This window comes from Myotis brandtii, unplaced genomic scaffold (assembly GCF_000412655.1).
Source record: "Myotis brandtii unplaced genomic scaffold, ASM41265v1 scaffold1086, whole genome shotgun sequence".
Taxonomy (NCBI): domain Eukaryota; kingdom Metazoa; phylum Chordata; class Mammalia; order Chiroptera; family Vespertilionidae; genus Myotis; species Myotis brandtii.
Window position 1 is genome coordinate 629,427 of NW_005353696.1, and position 26,450 is coordinate 655,876.

General features: G+C 37.5%; 1 protein-coding gene across 16 annotated transcripts in view; it reads left to right on the plus strand.

The window, feature by feature from the left end:
• MKLN1 (muskelin 1, intracellular mediator containing kelch motifs) overlaps positions 1-26,450 on the plus strand; it is a 309,377-nt gene that overhangs the window by 165,784 nt on the left and 117,143 nt on the right. For 15 of the 16 annotated variants that reach the window (XR_001362873.1, XM_014542908.1, XM_014542906.1 and 12 more), the window contains one exon: positions 18,653-18,722. Coding sequence is in view for 15 of the 16 variants with exons in the window: in XM_014542908.1 (XP_014398394.1) it covers positions 18,653-18,722 (70 nt within the window). In the remaining variant the exon portion in view is untranslated. Of the gene's footprint in view, positions 1-8,335; positions 8,428-18,652; positions 18,723-26,450 lie in introns of those variants that run through there. The other variant, XM_014542895.1, reaches the window with a different exon arrangement.

Here is a 26,450-nt window from a genome sequence, read left to right on the forward strand (position 1 = left end):
CGGAGCCGGGGATGCTGCACCCGGGATTTGGGACTTGAGGGCTTGCGGGGCGGGCGGCTCGGGCAGGTGGGACCGGAGTCGCAGCTTTTGGGGTCCGGGCGGCGGGCACACGGGTGGGGATGTTTTTGAGGTCGTCGGAGCTGGCGGGAGGCGGGGGACCGATATAGTCCGTCCAGTCGAGTGCTGCCGGGGCAAAGTGTAAAGCTGGGTTTTGGGGAGGCGCGGGGGTGTCATTAAAAGTGATCAACAGCAAAACAGTGGTGAAACTCACAGAGACTGGAAAGTTGTGCAACCCAGCCGAGTCCTTGCAAGTGGGGAGATTTGCAGGGCGCATCCCCCCCCCCCCCCCCCCCCCCCCCCCGCCGCGCTCGTAGTTCTGAAAAAGAGAGGGAGTGGGCTGGAGGGACCTCACAGAAAAGTTGCATTTATATTATGGCCCAGAACATGGATTTATAGAGACACAGACCAGTTTCCCAACCTAGGACCTCAAAAGTGGACAGAAAGGACATACTTGAATGAGCTGGACTTCCAACACACTGTCTTGGTCCGGATCTCCGATTTAGGTGTTAAAAAAAGAGTTGCATCACTGCCATTGCATACGTGATACCTAACTGCATACGTTTTTCTGTAGAAAATTCCTTCTGAAATGCTGAGAGTACTTTCATGCAGTATGTACTTACCTTTAACTTATTTTGAGAGAAGGAGCGGATCTCATTCCAGTTTTACATGCAGATAGAGGAACTGATTTTAGTAAAGTTTTTAAGACCCGTGCAGACCCTGAAGAAAAGTGACAGTTGTGTCCCCCTGGACCATCATCTCCTTAAGACCAGAATGGTTTTATAAACAAAACGCGTTACAGATCATACACTTTTATGTTACTGAACAAATGAAGGGACTAGATCTGTGAGGCACATTCCAAGTTTTCCACCTGTGTTTCAAAAATTCTTCACGTCTTATCAAATTTGATTTGTCAAGTCAACTCCATCAAGAGTCTTGAAACAGAGCGGTGGCTAGAAGAATCTAACTTTTAAAAAATATATATATATTTTATTGATTTTTTTACAGAGAGGAAGGGAGAGGGATAGAGAGTTAGAAACATCGATGAGAGAGAAACATCGATCAGCTGCCTCCTGCACACTCCCTACTGGGGATGTGCCCACAACCACGGTACATGCCCTTGACCGGAATCGAACCCAGGACCCTTTAGTCCGCAGGCGGACGCTCTATCCACTGAGCCAAACCGGTCAGGGCTAGGAGAATCTAACTCTTGATTGCCAGGCCATTGTCCTGTTGGCCAGGCTAAGGGTTGGCAGGCAGGCCGGCCTTTGGTCGGACCTGGTTCCGTGAATGGGGCCAAGTGACCTGTGGTCTGATCTGGCCTGTGTGAGTTATTGATGGCTGCTGTGTGGCCGGGACCTGATGGGTGCTGATTGAAACTTCTAATTTGAGGGTGAGCCAGGTAAACATTCTTAGCCCTCAGCTGGAATGGAAATGTGGCCCTAGGTACTTGACTTCTGATTTTCAGGGCTAACAGGTTCTTGAACCTGAAGATAACAATCATTTTTCTACACCCAGGTTAGGATCTCAGACAATTGGGGATTGGGTGGCATTGTTTGACCCAATAACTGTGAAGATATTTTCCTGGTCCTCAAGTGTCACAAGTCCCACCTGAGTTACCAGTAATAAGGGAAGAGTACATTTCAGTCAGGAAATGACCTAGTGGGATGGCAACTTGACTGACTTATGTCTCTTTATCCTGGCCCCAGAGCACTAGTTTTGGGGTTAGAAGGCAGCTGTTTGATTGGAGAAATCTGTTATGATTTTCTCAAATATATTCATAAGCTCATATTTAATGTATATTTAACTTTCAAACACTTTCAATTACAGTGTCTTATTTAATGCCTATGATAGGCTGTTGACTTATGCAATATAGTTTTTATTTTAAAGCATTGAACTATTATAATAGAAGAGTGATCTGAACTTTTTTCTTTGAAGGAATGTAGTTGAGTATTACGGAGCTTGAGTTTGAGAGTTTTGTGTCTGCTGGATTGGTGTATGCCATACCTAAATTGTAAAACTGTTTGGTACTGAACTTCTATTAGCAAGTAACAATGCTACAGCTTTGTATGATGGGAAGTGTAAGAAGGGATCGACTTTCCTTACATTTGCTGTAAAATTCTAACAGCAACTGCTCTATCTTTGCTGGCCTTGACAGTCATGTTAAGATACTTCCTAAGCAGGTCTAATATTAAGTAAAGCCATTTGTTGAAATTTTCTACAGAGTAGCAAATATTTATTAATTACAAGTCACAGATCTAGGCATTTTGAGAGGTAATAATGTAATGACAACAAAGGGAAACATAACGTGCCTTCAATATGCTAGCCTCTCTTATGAACACTTTAAAGGTTTACTCCTTAAAACAATTGTATGAGGAATCTACATTTTTTCAGGAAACAGGCATGGGGAGGTTAAACCATGCCTAAAACTAAGGTCACACTGTTAGATGGAGGCAAGATTTGAACCCAGGCAGTCTGGCTCCACAGTCCATAATCTTAACTGTAGTACTGTTCTGCTTCTGCACAAAGGTGGAGACAGGAAATCGGAGATTTGAAAGAGTTGTTGTATTCAAGGCACTTACATAGTAGATGTGAAATTATGAAAAAAATAGAAAAGTTCAAGTTTCTGTTTTCTTCCTAAGGACCTATAATTGCAGAAAGAAACAAACATTTCCCCTTCTGACCCTTTTAGATTTATTTGGACTTAAAAAATTTTTTTAAAGCAAATCTAGTTATAGATAATATATTTTTACTTTGAAACTAGTGAAGTGGCCCTGTATCTTTCTAGTGTGCTTAAGAAAAAAACTTGGTCTGTATTTTACTTTTGTTCTGAAATTTACACCTAAATTGGGAATTAAGAGAAATACACTTATTTAAATGATGTCTAATTCTTAGAATTACATGTACTCTTTTAAAATATAAGAATATTTTAAAAACTGCTAATCCCTATACTCAAATGTTTATTGCTGTAGCTAGTAGTGATACCACAATTTATTGAGTAGCTACTATATGCAATATGATTTTTATATCTAGTTTTACCTAATTGTACAAACCTGCAAGATAGGTATTATATCTGTTTTGCAGATGAGGAAACTGAGGTCCATAAAGGTTAAGTAACTTGTCCAAGGTCATACAGGTTTCAAGAGGCTTGGCAAGTTCTGTGACTTAAAAACTGTGGCACATGCCTCTACTCACTCACAACCACCACTTATTGAGTACCTTCTAGTCTTCAGGCACTATGCTTACCATTTGTAGTTTTTTATTTAGTCTTTTACAAAAACTCTATGATAAATATTATCTTTTTTTTTTTTAATAGCTAGGGAAACTGAGAGGTAAGTTAACTTGCCCAGGTCTAAGAGTTGAAAGGGTAGGAGATAGGATTCTGATCTTGGGCCTCTGACTTCTATTACCAAAGCTCCTTCACTATTTTACTTGACTATAATATGTGCCTAGTTGGGAATACAGATAAGAAATGCTATGCTATAAGGCTAGAACAGAGAGGGAATGATATTTAGATCTATTTTATCTTTACATTTATGGCTTTAATGTATTAATATGAAAATTGGAAGGACTATTGAAAGCATTTTTTAAATATTAGGTAATTTCATTGATTTGGAATGATTTGGGTTTACATATTACTTAAAGACAACATAAGTTTAGATAGTAACATTTGATGAATCATTAAGTGTGTTTACCTTTTTTCTACAAGTCTTTATTTCTTAAAATCAAACATTGATCAAAATTGTTTCTTGTGTTAACATATGGTTCAGAGTAAAAGTGATATATATGATTTGACTACTAGGATAGGAAGTGAACCTATTTCAACTATTTTAAAATTTCACATTTAAAAATGAATTTGTATTTTTTTCTAATTGCAAAACATCCTAAGAAGTCTTTTGTGGAATATTTGCAAAATATTGACCCGCTGAAACAACATAAATTACCCTCAATACTACCACCCAAAGATAACGCATCACCCTTTGATATATATTATTCCAAATATTTTGTTGTGTCTATATGTATATTTCAATTTTGTTTTGGCTTTTTTTGCTGTTCTGTATTTTTTTCTCTTTAATATATAGTAAATATGTCCTCATGTTATTAAATAGCCCTCTGTATTGGCATTTTATTTAATTGGTCCCCTATTGGATATATAGGCTTTGGGCTTCTTTTGTTTTTGTTTGTTGTTGTTCTTTGACAGTTATGAGTAATGAGACAGTGTGCTTTACAGAAACAAATCTTGAAATTATTTATGATGAGTTCCTAGATATTAAATTGCTGGATTAAAGCTATCAGTTTATTTTCTTATTGTCAGTGTAGGAAACTTTCTGTTTGGTGTACCCTGACTTTAGTTTGACATTATCCTTAGTAAGTTGGGATTATGAATGTGGTTTTGATCAGACAAGTCCATAGAAATGTATAGGGAATGCTTTATAATTCAAAATGTTTGCTCCAAATAATTTATTTTTTCCTTTTATTTTAGCTTTTAAATGAATTTTTATTAATCACATTTGAAAAATAGAACGTATTGTGAGATTTATTATTTATTTGGTCTGTGATTGTTTGAGGATTCCTTACAATCCCATAGGCTCTTGCAACCCATTGAGTTGGGGACTGTCAGACTTTCTTTCCCTAAACCAGGGGTCCTCAAACTTTTTAAACAGGGGGCCAGTTCACTGTCCCTCAGACCGTTGGAGGGCCGGACTATAGTTTAAAAAAAAACTATGAACAAATTCCTATGCACACTGCACATATCTTATTTTGAAGTAAAAAAACAAAACAGGAACAAATACAATATTTGCATTTGCATGTGGCCCGCGGGCCGTAGTTTGAGGACCCCTGAACTAAACTGAGATTAGGTACTGGCCTTGTTTGGGAACCTCACTGGCCACTGAAAGTTCTGATAGTCTCAGTCTGGTAATCTTACAGCTTTAGAAAAATAAAGTTTCCCACGATAAAGAAAAAGTATCATGAGGTGGTTGGAGGTCTAGAGATTGAAGCTGCAGAACTGGCTCCTGGAATTAGAACTTTGTGACTCTTAGCAAGTTAAGATTCTTCTCTGAGCATCTTTAGTTTCCTTATGCAGTACTTGTTTTCTTGACCAAATGCTGGGGGATTTTATATTATGTTAAAATATTTTTTTGCTCATAGGTAAATGCTTCTATTATTTGCATAAACTTTTAGGTAAATGTAGTGGATTTTTAATAAATGATTCTTGGGCCTAATACAGGTACTTTGTGATGTTTTACATGTAGATAAGATACATTTCAGCTATTTGTGGTGATGTAAATTTGCTGTATTTCAATCATTCAAAAATCATTTTAATTTTAGAGATGTAGCTATTAGTACCTAAGAATACAATAATTTTCTTTGTATTTACTCCAGGGTTTCTGGTACGTCTTGGATCTGTAGCATGACTCTTTCATCAATTCTGAAAAAAAAATTAAGATTCTTCAGATATAGTTTCTGCCCCACTCTTTTTTTCCTTCCCTCTATGACACCAATTAAATCTATATTATATATTTTGTCATGTCCCATTTGTCCCTTACACTTTCTATCATTTTTTTCTCTTCTCATTCCATTCTGGATAGGTTTTACTTGCCTGTGTTCCAGCTCACTAATTATCTGTTCAGCTATGCTCAGTCTGATTTTAACACCATCTATTTTATTCTTGATTTCAACTATGGTGTGTGTTTTTTTTGTTTTGTGTTTGTTTGTTTGTTTTTGGCTAGAATTTTCAGTTGGTATTCCCTCTTCTACCCCTTCTCTCTTCACAATAGATTCTAATTCTCTGGTGAAAATCTTCATATTGTCATATATTTTCTTGAACATATCAGTCAAACTACTTTAAACCTGTGTCTGTAAACTTCAATATCTGGATCACTCAGGTCTATTTCTCTCATCTTTTCCCTTCTGTTTAAGTATCTTGGTTGGTCTAGTAGTTATTATAATTTTTATTATTATTGATAACTTTTGATCGAATGCCAGACATTATATGCAGATTTAAACGCAATTACAGTTGCAAACCTAATATATTTTTCTAGAGAGGATTCACCCATCTTCTGGTAGGCAGGTAGAATAGAAGCAGATCACCTCAACAGTCAAGAACTAAGCTGACTTAAAGTTGGGTTTTAGGTTTTGTAAACCTCTAATTTGCCCAACTTTGGTAACCCTGCAGGGATCCTAGCTGAGAGACTGGATTTTTATTGGTCCTCTCCTGCTTTTGTCTCTCCAGCAGCATGAGAGTCCTAAAAGCTTTTCCTTGCTTTTCAGTTGCTTTCTGCTGTCTTTTTTTAGCTTCTTACTCTATAGTTTACTAGTAAGAATCAACAAATGCCTCAAGGGGAAAATCAGTACATAGTGTTGGTTTTGTTCTTCTGTGTCTCCCTTCATTATGGAATCCTGGGTGTTATGGCAAGATCCAACTACCAAGTTTTGTTCCTTTGGCCCTGTGAAATTATTGAAAGCTCGGCTGACTTTTCTGCCCTTTAGTGGCTGTCCTTTCCTGGTTTCTCAGTCCCTTTCCCTGTGCCATTAAAGAAATAGATGGAATGAACTGAGAGAGGGAAAGCTATACCTATAGAAGGTGGGACTCATTTCAATAGGTTTTTTTTTGGCATTCCAGTCTTAGTTCCTCAGAAGGTCTCTGATACCTTAAGAGCTTTTTTCCTCCTATGTGTTATACAGCCTTTCTAGTTCTAAAAGGGAATGTTTTTCTGCCACAGGCTATTCCAGAAGCAGAAAACTGTGTTTAGTTCTTATGGAATAGACTCATACCTTGTAGGTTATGAATTCCTCATAATAATATTAATGTAATAACCTGACACTTGAGCCCCATATTTTTTTGCTCAGTGTTTTTCTTCATTTTTCCTTTTGACACTTTTAAGTGCTTATTACTAATATCTGATGGGAAAAATTATGGAATAAACATAGCATTATTTGTTTAAAATTGTTTTAAGTACTTATTGACTAGGAGTTAAAATGAGATTTTTATTCTTGGTTATGTTGATTTGTAAATCTCTTGAGACTTACTTGTTTATGATGTCCAGAAATTGAGAATTTAATCTTTACCAGAAATATATATTTTCCTTTCCTGTTAATGTAATTTTTATATTGTCTACCTTTTTACTAGAATTTTTATGGGAATATTATATTTATGTGAGACAATGTTTAGAAGGAAGATACTTGGGTCTAATGTAAAGTTGTTGGTTTGTAAGTATTGTCAGTATTTAATACTATTTAACTTTCCTTACATTCCTTTAGTATGACTGATATTTATTATAATCGTCATTTATGTATTTGTTGTTAAGGCATGTTGTTTTATATAAATAGCAACAGTAAATTATTTTCAGCATCCTTAGATATGTACCCTTTCCCTTCCTTTCATTGTCCCCTTTTTCCTTTCCCTTCTGATTTAAGTAGTTTGAGGAGAAGAGCTATAAAACCTAATTCCTACTTATTCTTTAGCTGTTGCTAAAATGTTGCTTTCTCAGGAAACCCTGTTTTACCCTGTCCCCCCAATGTGTCTGGTATCCCTTCCTCTGCTCCAACAGTTAAATGCTTTCATTACAAATGTATACCTTTCTCCTATGTCACTTTATACAATTTTAATTATGCATTTATTTGTGTGATTACTTGATTAATAGCTATCCCTCCAACTAGACCACAGGCTTCATAGGAACTATGGAAATTTTCCCCCTCCCCTCATATCATTGTAGTCCAGCATAATGTTTATTAAATTAACAAATTAGTGAATTAGCTGTCACAAAAATAATAATAGTTCTATAGTTATGGACATATACATCTATAGTTACATACATACATACACATAGAAAAAGATCTGAAATCTACAACAAAAAGAAAAAGATAAGAAAAATATTAGTGAAAAGTTTAGACATGGTAGCTAGCCTTGATCCAGAAGGTCCACTTTTGTATTTTTATTGGTTTAATGAACAGATGATACTTTTTGACCAGGATATAGGTCTAGGTTAAGTGGGACACAGGCTGGATTTCAGCTTTTACTCCTTAGTGGGTTCTTCTTGTCAAAAAAGTGCAACCTGTGCAACAGTATATAGCAGCCCTGCACTTTATACCTGATAGTAGGTCTAGAAAGATACCAGAAAAAAATAAAAATAAAAGGAGAAGGTTGAAATTTTTAAAATAGAGGAAAATTTTTCTGAGTTGAAGAAAGATTGAAGTCATTAGTTTGAAAAGGCCTGCTAAATGTCAAGAGACATACCCTCAAGAAGTATACATTCTGATGTAGGAGCCTGGTGCTAGAAAAGCTGCTCACATGAACACTTTGAGGAAGCCACATATGCTGCAGGAGCAGAATGCTGAAGAAACATCTGTAGTGCAGGAGTATTCTGGGTAAGCGTACCCGAACAAGGGAGCAAAATCACTCTTATTTCTTGAGGTGACTCTCCTGCCCCCTCTGCTGACAAAGCTTAACTTTTGCCAGCTGGCAAAGGAAAATTACTTAAAGGGCCCAAATTCATTTTCAAAGAGTAGGCAAAAAGGGTGAATTTGGAGGTGAGAGTGAATAGGTCCATAATTGGCATACCTATACTGTAGCTTTTGATGTGATCTTTTAAACTTTCTCAGTGTTTCATTTATATTCAAGCTGGCTAAGTCTATTTAGTGTCTGAAGTTTTATTTTTGGATCACTTGATGATGCTCAGTATTGTTTTAGTTGAATTAATATTACCAGTAGGCTTTTAAATTTTCATTTCCCATTCATTCTTATAAAATAATAGAACTGCAATAAAATATTTTTAAAATTATAAAAATGGACACTGGGAGTGCTTTGGAAACAAATGTTGACTGGCATGTTGGCATGTAGGATCTTAACTGGCACAGTATTTTAAACTATTAGTTTATCAACTGATGAACATTCTGAATTTGATAAAGGAAAGGCTGAGAGCTTTAAACATGTAATATACATATATGTTGTCTGAAAGTTGAATAAGGAGAATTGATTATCATCTGTAATAAACTTATTTTCAAAGTTTTATCGTCAAACTGCTTACATTCCATATAATAATTTAAAAAGTCAGAAAAACACTTCAAATTTATATTCTGGGCTACAGTGATCTATAATGTGACTTAACATGTGACATATCTTATTAAGCTTTGAGGAGAGCATTAAAACTAAACAGTCCTGAGCCTTATCCAACCAGTAATTATGTTATAGTTGTGAAATGTGAATTTTACATGAACAGACATATGTAGAACTGAATTTTTAAAAGACTGGCATACAATTAAAGTCATATAAATCAGTGACACACTTTGAAAAGTTTATATTGATACAGAGATTTCAGGAGAAATTTTATTCCAAAGTTAGCATAAAAGCAAAGTAAACAAGTTTTTTTTTTTTTAATAGAGAGTGATATCCATTGTGATAATATTTGGTCTAAAGTACTTTTGAAATTTTTTTTTCTTAGTTTATCACCATCATTTATGAAATCAGACCTAGGGAAAGAACTAGGTCTGGGGACAACACGTGCATAGTCTTAATATAGCAAACCCTTAGCCTGCCCTGATTATTACCAAATCAGAACAGTGGGAGTGTTTGCAGTGAATTTTTAAAATAGGTTTAAGAATAGTTCAATGTATTTTTCAAATGCTTATAGATCCTTTGTAGTATTTCTGAGGAACAGAGTTTTTAAAATGCTGTGCCATAGGACTTAAGAGGTGAAAGATATCTATTAAGAGCAAGCATGTCAAACTCAAAAGGCTAACACGGACCAGATAAACAAGGTTTAAGTTTATGTGGGCTGCAAAAAAACAAAAACTTCAATTTTCATAGAAACAGGTTTATTTCGATAGAGACATGCTGAATACAAAGGGCTGAAATAAATGAGTCATTGTTAACATAAAATAATAGAACATTTTAATAAAAATTAATATTTTTTTCTTGAACATTAACTTACCAGACATTGAACAACTGCACAAATTAATAAGCGTAATGCAAATAAACCTATTTTTCTTGTTCTCTGAAAGCGAAATATTTCCTGTTGCGCACATCAAACAAGTCAGTACAAGAATAATGATGTGGTAATCGGCTGCTAAAATACTCGCTGCTAGTATTAGTGGAGAGATAAGGTGTGCCTGTAAGGGAAATGAATGCAACATGATTATAGTAATCAGTCATTAGCGAACGTTGTAGTTCGTTATTAATAATTATGTATAATAGGACATTGTAAAAATTACAAAATTTTTATTAAAACGTTTCTTACATACTGTTATATTGGCTGGGCCCCAAAAATGTTCATTGTGGGCCGCATGTGGCCCATGGGCCGAGAGTTTGACATGCTTGATTAAGAGGGTAGGGGGAGACGTCTCACAAAATGAATGCATTTGGATTAGTTAATATTGGTTTAATCTCTCACCATTAGTACAATTTGAATTATTGCATTAAGCTGGGGGGAGGAGTTAGATCTGGTACAAAGGAAAACATGAAAAAATCTAAACAGTGTAGCATAGAGAGAACACTGAACAAGGACAGGAGACTTGGGCTCTAATTCCAGTTCTGCCTCCAATTGATTGGTAATTTTGGATCAATCATTTAGTTCAGGGGTCCTCAAACTACGGCCCGCAGGCCACATGCAAATACAAATATTGTATTTGTTCCCGTTTTGTTTTTTTACTTCAAAATAAGATATGTGCAGTGTGCATAGGAATTTGTTCATAGTTTTTTTTAAAACTATAGTCCGGCCCTCCAACGGTCTGAGGGACAGTGAACTGGCCCCCTGTTTAAAAAGTTTGAGGACCCCTGATTTAGTTTCTCTGGCCTTTTATTTATTTTCATACAAAATGAGAGGATTAGATTAAGGCCTTTTTGGCACAGGATAATAGCAAGATGTTGATATTACAGAATAGTTTTTTAAATAAATGTACCTTCCCCATTAAACATTTAGTAACTCAAATTAAGCTAATTTGCCCAACAAAGATATTTTCAGAACTTGATTTTAGTAAGAAGGTGATTATGATTATTTTCATGTAATTAATTACATGTAAATGCAGCTTTTGAGGGTGCTTGGAAAGAGTTTGATATCTTAAATTTCTAATTTCTTTGTAGATATATTGTTATTTTGTCTGAGGTTTGGAGATGTGCATATTAAGCAGTAAATCTCTTCCATATCATGCCCAATTTTAATGGTCTTTGCTTTAGATAGAAAAGGACAATTTTAACTTTTGAAATATATTCTGAAGGGCCAGTTGTTTAATTTCAGAAAATATTATGATTCAAACTTTCTTAGGAATATTTTTTATATGGCTGTCTTAGCAGATTTTTCTGTTGTTTGGAGACCCCCAAACCACATTAGCTAGTTTTCTGATTTTGTGCTAGTGTGAGTTTCCTATTTTACCATTCTGTATGGGGATGTTTGTTTATTTTGTTGCCATTCTCTTTTCCCCAGTGGTTGCTGCATTTTACTTGTATGGAATGTGTATGTGATCGAAGTATGTGATCCCAGAGTGCTTTGAATCCTTAGAGATAATTGCTACAGGCTCAAACATTTTCAAGTGCTTGGTAATAAGGTGACTTGAGTTTTGCTCTGGGTGTTGATAAGCAGATGCCTACTATTTGTTAGGCCATTGACATCCTGCAATTTTCAACAATGACTCTTCGGAGTGTAATGTAGGTATTAATTTTGAAATGCAGAAACTTAGGCCAGTAGGAGTGTAACCAAGGTCATTTATTAAGGAAGCATTGAAGCAGAGTTTAGAGTCCACATCTTAATACTGTAAATTCATCCATATTCTGTACATGACTAGAGTATATTATCAGTGTGAAAAAAATTTAGATTTTATTAATATAAACTTTTTTGTCAATGAAAATGATATCATTGTGTGTCCAGGATACACTTAAGCATTATGAAATTTACCTGTGCTTAATTTTCTCCATCTTTTTGTCTGTTAAAATGGGAGAGATCATTTTAGATTAGTTCTTTCACTTATACTTTGGATCTTATTCCGATTTTGTTCATTCAGTTATCTCTTCTTTTCCTACATTATCCACCACTCGTTTTCTACTTCTGCCCCCATTCAATGCCCATTGGACCAACTTTCATTAATCTTTAAAAAACTGTGCCTTAATCTTACATGTCCCATTTATCTGTTTCCCTACACAGCTAAACTTCCAAGAGCTTGTGTGTTTGCTGTCATCATTACTTCACTCATTCATTCATTCAGAAACTTGTAATGAACATTTTCCAAGCATACTCACCAGTAGAGAAAAATGAATACTAATAATCCCACCTTCAACAACTATCAGCATTTTGCCTGACTTTTTATAAAACAATCTATTTGCACCCACCTCCTTTTCTTTCTCCTGGTATGGTTTAAGATGAATATAAAAAGAATATAAGATTATTTCATTCTTAAATGTTTCCATATGCATCAAGAAGAGGACATTGTGCTAGTTTTTGATCGCTCTATAACAAATTATCACAAACTTAGCAGTTTTGAACAATACACATTTATTATTGCACAGTTTATGACGGTCAAGATTTTGGGCATAGTTTAGGTGTATCCTCTGCTTCAGATCTGTTACAGGGCTGTAGTCAAGGTGTTGGTAAGGGATGGAGTTTTATCTGGAGTCTTGAGTGGGGAAGAATCTGCTTTTAAGCTCATGTGATTGTTGACAGGATTATTTCTTGAAAGTTGTTGCCTATATTCTGCCCTTTGTTTACTTACAATTTTCCCCAACACCATTTATTGACGAGACTGTCTTGACTCCATTGTATGCTCTTGCCTCCTTTGTCAAATATCAATTGAGCATAATAGCTTGGGTCTACTTCTGGAGTCTCTGTTCTGTTCCATTGATCTATATGTCTTGTGCCAGTACCAGGCTGTTTTGATTACAGTGGCTTTGTAATATAACTTGATATCTGGTAATGGGATTCCGTCCAACTTTATTCTTCTTTCTGAAGATTGCTGTGGTTATTCAGGGTCTTTTTGGTTCCATATAATTTTTTGAAGTGTTTGTTCATATTGTGAAATATGCTGTTGGTATTTTAATGGGGATTGCATTGAATCTATAGATTGTTTTGGGTAGTATGGATATTTTAACCATGTTAATTCTACTAATCCATGAACATGGTATATTCTTCACTTGTTTATATCTTCCTCTGTTTCTTTTTTCAATGTCCTGTAGTTTTCTGAGTGCAAGTATTTTACCTCCTTGGTTAAGTTTATTCCTGATTATCTTTTTTATTTTTATTTATTTCAGAGAGGAAAGAAGAGGGAGAGATAGAAACATCAATGATGAGAGAGAATCATTTGTTGCTGCCTCTTGTCCACCCCCCACTCAGGATCCAGCCTGAAACCTGGGATTGTGCCCAGACTGGGAATTGAACCATGACCTGGTTCATGGGTTGACACTCAACCACTGAGCCACACTGGCTGGGCATCGCCGTGTGGCTTTAAGCAGACCCTGTACAAAAAGGGACTGCAGATGGGAACCCATGGCCATGCAGATTCTCTACACAAATGGACTGCAGATGGAAACAAACTAAGCTAGCCAGATGCTGGACTGGACTGTGCTTTAATATAGAGCAGAGACTCTGGTCAGTGGCTTTAATCTTAGCCCTTCTGAAGACAAAATTCAACTTTTTCCATGGCAAGACAGAGGGAGATGGGACCTTGGAAGGGAACCCCCTTAATTTTACCTAATCAATAAAGCATTCCACCATACCTCATCCTCTTGTGAGGGCCTCAGGAAATTCTTTTCCCTGCGGCACCCAAGAACTCCTTTTCCACCAGTGACAGGTGGGGATGCAGAGGGCACCCTACAAAAGCACAAAGAAGGCAAAAAGCTTGTTCTAATCTCACCATTGAGAGCTATTGTATATGTTCTTTGTCTTTTCTCCATGAATGTTATTATTACATACAACACTTGATTAATCATGTATGTACTGTAAACTACTTTTTCCCTTCACTTAGTATGTAGTGAACATTTGCAACTATACTAAAGTCAGGCTGTAGAATACATCATGATTACATGGTATTCTGTAACATAGGTATGTCATAATTTATTTAATGAATTCCTTATTGTTAGACAACTAGGTTGTTTATAGTTTGGCTGTTATAAATTGTGCTGTGATGAAGGTGGGTGATTTACATCTCCTAGATTATTTTTTAGGTTAAGTTCCAAGAAGTGGAATAATACTGAGGCTGTATAGTGTGGTGATTAAGAGCATTGACTTTGGAATCAGATTGCCTTGGGTTCCAATCCTTACTTTGTAGGTGTGTATATTTAGGCAAATTAATTTATCTGTCTCAGTTTCTTAATAGCTTATGTATGGAAAATACTTAGAACAGTGTCTGGTATATAGTAAAAGCTCACAAATGTTAGATGCTAGTATCATCATGGTTGGCATCATTATTTTTATTTAAAGTATATGTACATTTAAAATGTTTTTGATATGTATTATATTAAAGTTCTCTCCTAAAAAGTTGTGTCAATTTGCATTCCTACTAGCAAAATATGAAATACTATTTACTGGCTCTAGCCAACAACTGAGATTATAATTAAAGCATGCTTTTTTATTTTATTTTTCTTTTTTTTTGGGGTGTGAGCACAGTATTATAGGGATAATCTGTCTTTGTTTTAATCTCCAATTTTTGGTTATTATTGACTAGAGGCCCAGTGCATGATTAATTCATGCCTGTGTAGGGTCCCCTAGGCCTCGCCTGCCATCAGAGCCATTTCCGCAGCCCTGTGATGCCTTGCATGCTCCACGGATGCTGGCGGTACCCCGCGATGCTCCGCCGACACTGCTGGTGCCCCAGGGGGTGGGGGAAGGGTCTAATCCAGTGATGGCGAACCTTTTGAGCTCGGCGTGTCAGCATTTTGAAAAACCCTAACTTAACTCTGGTGCCGTGTCACATATAGAAATTTTTTGATATTTGCAACCATAGTAAAACAAAGATTTATATTTTTGATATTTATTTTATACATTTAAATGCCATTTAACAAAGAAAAATCAACCAAAAAAATGAGTTCGCGTGTCACCTCTGACACGCGTGTCATAGGTTCGCCATCACTGGCCTAAGAGGTGCTCCATGCACCTCCTGGTGACCGATTGTTTGGTCGTTATGGCATTATGACCACTGGCCTTTTATAATATAGATTCTGAATTTTTAAGTTAGCTTTTCGTGTTTTACATTGCTTTTATTTTTCTAGTTGGTTGGTTGCCTTTTAATTTTGTTTGAGGTCATTTTATGTATTTATTTTTACCTTTGTGAGATGTGTATGTAAAAGTAATTTTCTGTATAGTTCTGCCTTTAAAGATTTTTATTCACTCATCTATTTGATATTTATTAAGTACCCTCTGTATGCCAGGTAGAGATCTAGCTTTTTGAAAGTATACTTTTTATTTGAGAATGAATTTACATTTATAGCAGGTCCACAAATAACCTTGTTTCCTTATTAGATTGATGAAATGCTGAGGAAACTTTTGTTATATCAGTTAAACTTATGGTAAAATTGGGTTCATTATATATTATTTCACTTGAAGTCACGGAACCTATTGACAGTGTTAACGGAGGACTTACTATACTAGTACAGAAGACTAGCAAAGGCAGTACAGAATTCCCATGTGCCACTCACCTAGTTTGTCCCTTTGCTAAAATCTTATATTACTACTAGAGGCCCGGTGCCCAAAATTCGTGCATGGGGGCGGTCCACTCAGCCCAGCCTGCACCCTCTCCAATCTGGGACCCCCTCAGAGGATGTCTGACTGCCGGTTTATGCCCCCCCTGCCAGCCTGGTTGCCCCCAACTGCCCCCCTGCTGGCCTGGTCGCCCCACGCAGCCTGATGTTCAGTCGTCTGTCCAGTTGTTTCGGTTGTGACAGCCCCTGGCTTTTTATATATTAGGACTAGAGGCCTGGTGCACGAAATATGTGCACTTGTGGGGGGGTCCCTCAGCCTGACCTGAGCCCTGTCGCAGTCTGGGAGCCCTTGGGGGATGTTCGACTGATGGTTTAGGCCCGCTCTCCGTGGGGAGCGGGCCTAAGCCGGCAGTCAGACATCCTTAGCGCTGCCGCGGAGGTGGGAGAGGCTTCCGCCACCGCCACTGCTTGCCAGTTGTGAGCCTGGCTCAGGGCTTCTGGCTGAGCGGCGCTTCACACTGACCACCAGGGGGCAGCTCCTGTTTTAAGCATCTGCCCCCTGGTGGTCAGTGCACATCATAGCGACCGGTTGTTCCGCCATTTGTTGATTTGCATATTAGCCTTTTATTATATAGGACTAGAGGCCCAGTGCGGGGTCCCTTGGCCTGGCCTGCGAGTATTGGGCCGAAACTGGCTCTCTGACATCCCCAAGGGATCCCGGATTGTGAGAGGACGTAGGCCAGGCCGAGGGACCCCACAGGTGCATGAATCCGTGCAACGGGCCTCTAGTATGCATATACGATCTTTTGTTAATCTCTTCCCGCCCTCCCCCCCTTTCCTCTGAGATTCATCAGTCTGTTCCATGTTTCTATGCCTGTGGTTTCCGCTCCTGCGTTGAGCATCTGCCCGCTGGTGGTCAATGTGTATCATCCACCGGTTGGATGGTTGTATGGTCAGCCAGTGGCTTAGGCTTTTATATATATAGATGGTACATTTGTCACAACTAAGGTACCAACATTGATTGATGCATTACTATTACCTAAAATCCACATTTTATTTGCATTTCACTAGTTTCCCACTAATGTCCACTTTCTGATTTAGGATCCCATCCAAGATACCATTGACCCTTGAACAGCATGCTGGTTAGGGGTGTTGACCCCTCATTGTAAAAAATCTGCATGTAACTTTTGATCCCCCCCCCCCAAGTTACCAAGAACATAAACAGTTGATTAATACATATTTTATATATTCTTTGTTTTATGTAATGTGTTCTTTCAATAAACTAAGTTAGAGAAAATATGTTAAGAAAATCATAAGAAAAAGAAAAATACTGTTACAGTATTACACTTATTGAAAAACATCCTCATCTCAGTAGACACAATCAAGAGTCAACTACTTTTAGTTTTCATGTTTCCTTATTTTTCTCTGGTCTGTGACAGTTTTTCAGTCTTCCTTGCTTTTCATTATATTTAGAGTTTTTAAGACTACTGGTCATGTATTTTGTGGAAATTTCTTTAATTTGAGGTTGCTTTTCTGATCATTAGACTGGGGACTATCAGTATGGACCCATGGATATTTATTTTACGCTTTCGATTATAATTTAATACTACATTATTTATTTTGTTATTTATGTTATTTCAGCTTTGACCATTTATCCTTCTTTCATGTTGATTTCTCTGCGCCTTTTGCATGCCCCAATTATTTTCTTGTTGTTGTTTTTTTGTTGTTGGTAATATTACATGATGTTCTCGGCTTTAATCTTCTGAATTCCCTGTCCTGACCGTAGAATCAACCACTTCCCCAACAATCCCTATTTATTTTATTGGACTGTGGTATGTAGAAACCAAGATAGGGGTGCTGGGTGTGCTCATTGCCATTGAAGTGTCACTGCTTCTAGCCCCTCTTAGTGAACAGAAGTAGGATTAGTGTGTGTACACACACATATCTATTATTACTTGTGAACCTATTTATATTAAACTAAACATGAGTTCACACTGATATCTTTGATTCTAATCCAATACCACTGGTTATTTCTAACCTCCCACCCTTGTTTTTCTGTCACTTACCACTCCAATGTGAGAAGCTTAGCTCCCATCATCTACGACCTGTTTATTTATTTGTTCAACCTGAATATACATATAAAGTGTTTCAGAATTAACCCATGTTCCTGTGAAAGACAAGTTTACCAAATAAAGTACAGTTTTTCTGTATGGTTCCATTTATCTTTAGTTTACAGTTTCCAGTGAAGGCACCATTTTCCAAAGTTATTTATATCAATTTTTTTTTTCACCTACAGTTCTGCTTTTGATGATGGGCTAAAAGACTTCCTTGATCCATAGATTGATTACAATTATATAATATGTAATAATACAATATAATTGTATCTAATATAATATGTATGTGGTATTTTATTTATTATTAGGTATTTTACTGCTTTGTTTTTACCTTAAATTCCTAAATACATCTGCACATTAAATACATTAATTGTCACTTGGTATGAAATAGAACTATGTTTTTCTTGGTTTTCTCAATATTTTGAAATGCTATCTTTATCATATTTTAGAATATTATATATACTAGATGTTTTCTGTTTTTATTTTATTTTCTCCTCTTTTTCAAGTTCCAGACATTATATAACTTTCTAATAATTTTAGCATCTAGTACAGTGATGGTGAACCTTTTGAGCTCGGCGTGTCAGCATTTTGAAAAACCCTAACTTAACTCTGGTGCCGTGTCACATATAGAAATTTTTTGATATTTGCAACCATAGTAAAACAAAGATTTATAGTTTTGATATTTATTTTATATATTTAAATGCCATTTTACAAAGAAAAATCAACCAAAAAAGAGTTCGCGTGTCACCTCTGACACACGTGTCATAGGTTCGCCATCACTGATCTAGTAGATTATTCATCTCTTTGCATATTTATGTTCACTTATTCTTTTAATTAATTTCTATAATTTTCTTTATTTCAGGAATATTTTAGTGGATAAACCAAATGACCAATCTTCAAGGTGGTCTTCAGAGAGCAACTATCCTCCCCAGGTAAGATTATGTGTAGCTTCAGATACCATTTAGAAATAAAAATTTAAATAGGTAATTGATTGATATTTATATGGATTTCATTAATAGTTTATTCAATATTTGGACTTATGAGGTAAATTTTTATTTCCTCTTTTTTTGCTTGTTTAAATTTTGGAAAGATTTTTATTTCATAGGTAAATGCAGTGTGGAATTTGATGAAACATAATCTTTTTACTTCGGTCTACTGAAACATTTAAAATCTAATTTATATTTTTTCTGGATTACTAATGATATAAAACTAAGTTTCTTGATCCTTTTGAGGGAAATATTAACTAAAAAGAACTGGTTAAGCCCTGCCATGTGGCTCAGTTGTTGAGCATCGACCTATGAACCAGGAGGTCACAGTTCATTGCCTGTCAGGGCACATGCCCGGGTTGTAGGCTCGATCCCCAGTAGGCAGGAGGCAGCTGATCAATGATTCCCTCTCATTATTGATGTTTTTATCTCTCTCTTTCCCTTTCCCTTCCTTTCTGAAATCAATAATTTGTGTGTGTGTGTGTGTGTGTGTGTGTGTGTGTGTGTATAATAAAAATAAATAAAAAGAACTGGTTAAGGTGCTGTTACTGTTCTGAGCAGTAAAACTGATTGGAGTACTGATCTGAGCAGAGGTTGGGACTTCTGCAATGAAACTCAAGTCATTCTGTGTATGTTTAAGGAAATGTTAGTAAGATGAACTTTGACTCAGTGACTCAATGACTACCTTTAGGGGAAAATACACTTAATATAGTTTGTTATTTTACTGAAGTAGCATATTTAGATGACATCAGGACTATGAGCTAAATTTTTTCCTTGATAAGTGGTGTCCAGACATCTGGATTTAAAGGTAAGTATTCTTTTTGTTATACACTTTCATTGTTAACACATTATGTCCATATCTTTGAGGAAGAATTAATGTTCTCATAGGAAAAACATGAATAAATAAAACTTACTCTTTTTTTATTCTACTGTAATTCTTGGAAACTAATCTCTGTACTTATTTTTTCTTTTATGTTTTTTTTTTTTTTTTACTATTTGCATACCTTTTGAATCACCTGGTGTTTAAATGTTTCATTGCAAAGAAACATTTAAACACCATTCTTTTGTGTCCAAAGAATAGACACAGCTTTTATATCTTACCTAATAATAGACAAACATGTAAATTGACCATCCCTCTGCTACACTCACCAGCCAATCAGTAGAGTATGCAAATTAACCCAACAAAGATGGTGATTAGTTTGCATATGCAGGCACGAAGTAGGGGAGTGAAGACTGAAGGCTTTGACCAGAGTAGCAAAGACTGAAGGCTCCGGCTGGAGCAGGGCCTGGGTCCCGGGTGCCAGAGGAAAACTGGTGCCGGCAGCCAGGGGAAGGGAAAGCCTATTGCACGAATCTCTTCGTGCAGCGGGCCTCTAGTACAATATAAAAAATAATAAAACACATACCCATTTACTCATCAACCGTCTTTAGAAATGAAAATTGACCACAGCCATTTGAAGCCTCCTATGAGCCCCATCTATTATCCATCTTCTAATTCCATTCCAATAACTATTATTTCATATTTTGTTAAACACTTTCGTAAGGTACTATTATATATATGTATATGTTTATAAATATCCTATGATTTAAGCTTTGAAGAGTTTCTTTGAAGTAGAATTGCTGGATCATAGGGTATATGTATGTACAACTTTTTAAAAATATATTTTTATTGATTTCAGAGAGGAAGGGAGAGGAAGAGAGAGAGATAGATAGAAACACCAATGATGAGAGAGAATCACTGATCGGCTGCCTCCTGCACACCCCCTACTGGGGATCGAGCACGCAACCCGGGCATGTGCCCCTGACTGGAATCGAACCCGGGACCTTTCAGTCTGCGGGCAGATGCTCTATCCACTGAGCAAACCCAGTCAGGGCTGTACAACATTTTTTTTTTTTAAATTGATTTAACAGAGAGAGAGAGAGAGAGAGACAGACAGACATTGATTTGTTGTTTCACTTTTATGCATTCATTGTTTGCTTCTTGTCTGTGCCCTGACTGGGATCAAATCTGCAACCTTGCTGTATCAGGACAATGTCCAAACCAACTGAGCTACCTGGCCAGGGACTATGTTCAACTTTTATTAGGCAATGTAAAACTGTTTTACAAAATGGCTATATAATTTATATTCTCACTGGCAGTGTATAAAAGTACCTATGCATTGTATTCTCCCCATCTTTCTATGGCTGAGTTTTAGATTTTGCCAGTCTGGTGGATTTTTCATAGTAACTCACAGAGTTAGCTCCTGTGAGCTTCTGGTCACATTTTCATCAGCCACTCAATACATAACCTTACTTTATGTGTGTTTCTGTTTAAAGACACTTTATTTTATACATACTATTTATTCATTAGCATTGAACTTATAGCCAACAGCATTATACTCATGCCTGAATGAAGCTTATTTAACACATTTTCTCTGTAAGGCCCATCCCAGTCTTCTTGTTTTTAGAAACACTACATAGCATGTCAGCACTATTCTTGGGGACCAATTTAGATAGGGAAATCACTAACAGAAAGCACAAAAATATAAAAAATATGGCATTGCATAAATCATGAAAAGGACACTTATTATGAAACCTAAAATAAGAAGGTACAGTGTCCCTTGTTTGACCTCATTTGGGAGAACATGCATCAGGAGACTGAAATTTTTTGCTCTTCTGTGTGTATCCAGAATGACTATGAAAGTGCTGTTGGTATTGAGTTGGGTGATAAAAATAAATTTTAGTGAGTAGGTGAATTCACAAATATGGAATCCATAAATAATGAAGAGTGGCGATACTCTAACTAACAGTTAATTTAGCTTAACTTGAACAGCTTTGAGAATTAGGAAGAGGAAAAGAGGATTCTGAAAAATCAAAATCATCATGATGAAATTTTAGGTCTTGAGGACTTTTTCTAGAATCTACTTTGGATATGCTTTTGTTCTGTTTGTTTAATTATTTCATCAGGTTTCAGCAACTGGAAGCACTTTGTGCATGTGGTACACAACTGACCAAGTGTTATGAGGGAGAAGACAGAAAAATCTCAGTAATGAATAGAAAAACAAAAATATAACATTTAGGGCATTGTTAGTATAAGGATAAATAATATTCTATGTTTTAGTGGCCTCTAGGATAGTGTTATCTAGTAAACTTTCTGCAGTGATGAAAATATTCTATAATTTATGCTGTATAAATGGTAGGTGCCAGCTATCTGTGGCTATTGAGCAAGTGAAATGAGGCTAGTACAACTGACAAAAGCAATTTTTAATTTTATTAAATTTTAATTAGTTTAGATTAAATAGCCCCAGGTGGCCATTGGCTACGAATTAGATTTCACAGATCTAAGGCATTACTGTTATTAGGGTGTACTGTTTGATTCTGATAGTACTTTACTCTGTCAGTAAGAAATGTTAATTATGTTAGTATATACACCTTAAGTAGATAAGAAACTTTATGGTGGTAAGGTTATCTAGAGAAGGGTGGAAATCAAACTCAACACCTCTTAGTTACTCCTTTCTTTGCCCAGAATGAGGAAGGACTTACATGTATGCATTGGTGCTAGGATGTATAAACTGTGACCTCCTCATTCATAGGTTGACACTCAACCACAGAGCCACAACTGCAGGGCTATTAACCTTTTAATAACAGAAATTCTATTTAGTTGGTTGTCAATAAAATTTTATCCTGTATAATAAAAGTCTAATATGCTAAGTAACTGGTCGTCCTGTCGGCCTTTCAACCAATCAAAGCGTAATATGCTAATAATATGCTAAGGCCGCTCAACTGCTCACTGTGAAGTGCACTGACCACCAGGGGGCAGACAGTTGACCGGTTGACTAGTCACTATGACGGGCGCTGACCACCAGGGGGCAGACGGTTTGACCGGTAGATTAGCTTGCTGCTGGGGTCCAGGACTGAGTGAGACGTGCGGACACGCCCTGGAGCCCTCCCACAGTCCCTCCCTGGCTGGCCAACCTCCTACATCCCTCCCCAGCCCCGATTGTGCACTGGGCCTCTAATTGGATTTAGAGGTATCATATGTGGAGTGATGAATGGTGTACAGCAGATTGTATAAACACCAATTTTTTAGTAGTTACAACACTGTACCCAGCTAACCATTTGTCAGGGAAAACTGCCATCTATCTAAACCAAGACTTAAAATGATGAATAAAGGGTGAAAGGAGGAGAAAAGGATGGGAGGAGGGCATGTGCATTAATGAGAAAGACAGATGTGAAAGCTCTCTTGCCTACCTGACAGTTGTATTCTTTTTCTTTTCTTTTTAATCTTTATTGTTGGAAGTCTTACATAGGTCCTCCTTTTCCCTCCCATTAATAAATACAGTAGTATTCTTAAGAAACTTTGAATTACTAAAGATCATATTACCACAGCTATTTTATATGGTTAAAAAGGATTAATGACTAAAGAATAGCTATCTCAATTTTCCAATTCAGTTTCTATAATAAGAACATTTAATGGTTAAATATCCACAAAACAGTTAATATGATACATCAGCAAAACCAAAGATAAAAATCATACGAGCATCTCAATAGATGCAGAAAAAGCATTTGACAAAATTCAACATCAATTTATGATGAAGAACCAAGATGACAGCGTAGGTAAATGCCTGTACTGGCAGCCTCTCACAACCACATCAAAATTACAATTAAGTTGCCCTGACTGGTTTGGCTCTGTGGATAGAGTGTCGGGCTGTGGACTGAAAGGTCCCTGGTTCGATTCCGGTTGAGGGCATGTACCTTGGTTGCAGTGTAGGAGGCAGCTGATCGATGTTTCTCACTCATCGATGTTTCTATCCCTCTCCCTTCCTCTCTATAAAAAAATCAATAAGAATATATATTTTTAAAAAATTACAACTAAGCTCAGCTGGTCCAATTCCCAGTCAGGGCACATGCCCAGATTGCAGGCTTGATGCCCAGTAGTGGGTGTGCAGAAAGCAGCCGGTTAATGATGTTTGTCTCTCTATCCTTCTCCCTTCCTCTCTCTCTAAAATCAATAAAAACATATTTAAAAAAATTACAGTTAAAATACAGAACAACTATCATTCAGAATTTTCTGAAGGCTGGCTGAATGGAAGGCCTACAGCCAGAGAAGTATAAAAGAAAGCACTCAGAGACTGCTAGGAGGGGCGGAGGCTTGGAACAGGCTGGTCCAATACCCATGTGTGATGTTTTTTTAATCGGGAGACATAACGTGGCTGCAGAGGCCTGCCATGAGGAGTAAGGGATCCCAGCCCCACACCAGACCCCCAGCCCAGGGTTCCAGAACTGGGAAGAGAAGTCTCCATAATTTTGGGCTTTAAAAACCAGCAGAGATTGTGGCTAAGTAACACAGAGGCTGCTGGAGACTCAGGCAGTTTCTCTTAAAGGGCCAGTGCATGAATTTACATGGACTTGCTTCCTCAGAGCTCCAGTGCTGGGGCAATGGCTGGGGGGAGGGCAGACCCAGGGACATGCAGGAAGCAACTGGATTGTCTGGCATCAAAGCAAGAATTCACGGGTGGCTTTCAGGGGTCATTGTTCCTATGCTAAGACCTCTCCCATCACAGAGCTGACTGGCAGCCATATCTGAGTTTCTATCACCTTTTCCCACTCTGTTCTCTACACTCTGGTGATTCCCTGAGACCCCCTCCCATCCAGTTTGCAGACCCACCCAAGCTGTTTGTAGTGGCTTTTTTCCATATGAGTGGCCTGTCTTGGCTCAGGCTTTAGGCTTTCCTAATATCTTTCAAACAAGCAGCAGCTGGTGTCAGTGTGCCTCAGGCCTATCAATAAGAGACCCAGGACAACTTGGCCTTGCCTGGGTACTTCCAAATCCAACTCAAGTAGCAGCCATCTGTAGATGGCTCGCTCTGTAGCTCATGCTGAATGGCCCTCGGCCCATGGTCGGCAAACTGCGGCTCATGAGCCATATGCGGCTCTTTGGCCCCTTGAGTGTGGCTCTTCCTAAGCCTTAGGAGTACCCTAATTAAGTTAATAACAATGTACCTACCTATATAGTTTAAGTTTAAAAAATTTGGCTCTCAAAAGAAATTTCAATTGTTGTACTGCTGATATTTGGCTTTGTTGACTGAGTTTGCCGACCACTGCCCTAGGCAATGGCTGACCTTGCACCTCCCTAGAGGCCCCAGAGCCAGGTATCCCAGTGGGCAGCTTCAGACCATACCATATTACACCTTTACATATCCACAAGCAACACTCAAGGGACAGACTTAGTGAGCACCAAAGCCCCACTGAAGCAAGTCCTGGTCCATAGGGGTGTCTTCTGCACAGCAGCTCTTCCAGTGTAGACACAGATGGTCCATTCCTCCCAGTGACGCCAACAGCAATCAAAGCTCGACTACAACAAGACTGTGTACACAGCCCACAAAGGGGTGCACCTAGAGTGCCCAGCTCAGGTGACTGGGGAGGCTGAGCCACTGGGCCCTACAGGACACCTACTGCACAAAGCCACTCTTATCAATTGCAGGAGCCATAGCAGCTCTACCTAGTACATAAAGAACAGAAGAAGTCTCCAGAAAAAGAACTAAATGAAATGGAAGGGAGCAAACTACTAGATACAGCATTCAAAGCAGTGGTTATAAGGTTGCTCAAGGATCTTAATGAGAGCTTCAAGGGACTTTGTGAGACTTTCAAGAATCTTGGTGAGAATTTCAATGAAAAAGGACCAGTCGGAAATTAAGCATACACTAACTGAAGTAAAGAATAATTTACAGGGTTTCAACAGTAGAGTAGAGGATTCTGAGAATCAAATCAATAATTTGAAATATGAGGAAGCAAAAAACACCCAATCAGAAGAGCAAAAAGAAATGGAAGCAAGCCAACTAATGGATACAGAGTTCAAAACCATGATTATAAGGTTACTTCACGAGAACTTCAAGAACCTTAGTGAGGACTTCAAGGAACTTTGTGAGAACATCAATAAAATAAAAAAGGACCAGTCAGAAATGAAGGATATACTAGTACTACCTGATATGAAGAAGAATTTACTGAGAACCAGTTGTAGAGTAGAGGACACCAAGAATCAAATCAAGCGATTTGGAAGATGAGGAAGCAAAAATACCTAATCAGAAGAGCAAAAAGAAAAAAGAATCCAAAGTGTGAAGAGAGTATAAGGAGCCTCTGGGACAACTTCAGAGGTACCCACATTCCCATCATGGGAGTTCCAGAAGGAGAGGCGAGGGAGCAAGATATTGAAAACGTATTTGAAAAAATAATGACAGAAAACTTCCCCTACCTGGTGAAAGAAATACACTTAACAAGTGCAGAGAGTCCCAAACAAGAGGAAGAGGCACATACCAAGACATAATTAAAATGGCAAAGGTTAAAGACAAAGAATCTTAAAAATAGCAAGAGAAAAGTAGTTAGTTACCTTCAAGGGAACGCCCATTCAGTTGTCAGCTGAATTCTCAACAGAAACTTTGCATGCCAGAAGGGAGTGGCAAGAAATATTCGAAGTGATAAGAAAGACCTACAATCAAGATTACTCTACCCAGCAAAGCTATCATTTAGAATTGAAGGTCAGATAAAGAACTTACCATACAAGGAAAAAGCTAAAGAGTTCATCACCACCAAACCAATATTGCATGATATGTTGAAGTGTCGTCTTTAAAAAGAAGGAAAAGGAGGCTGCCCCTCGGCGCGGGGCTTGGCGCTGCCTCCAAACCCGTGATGGCGCGG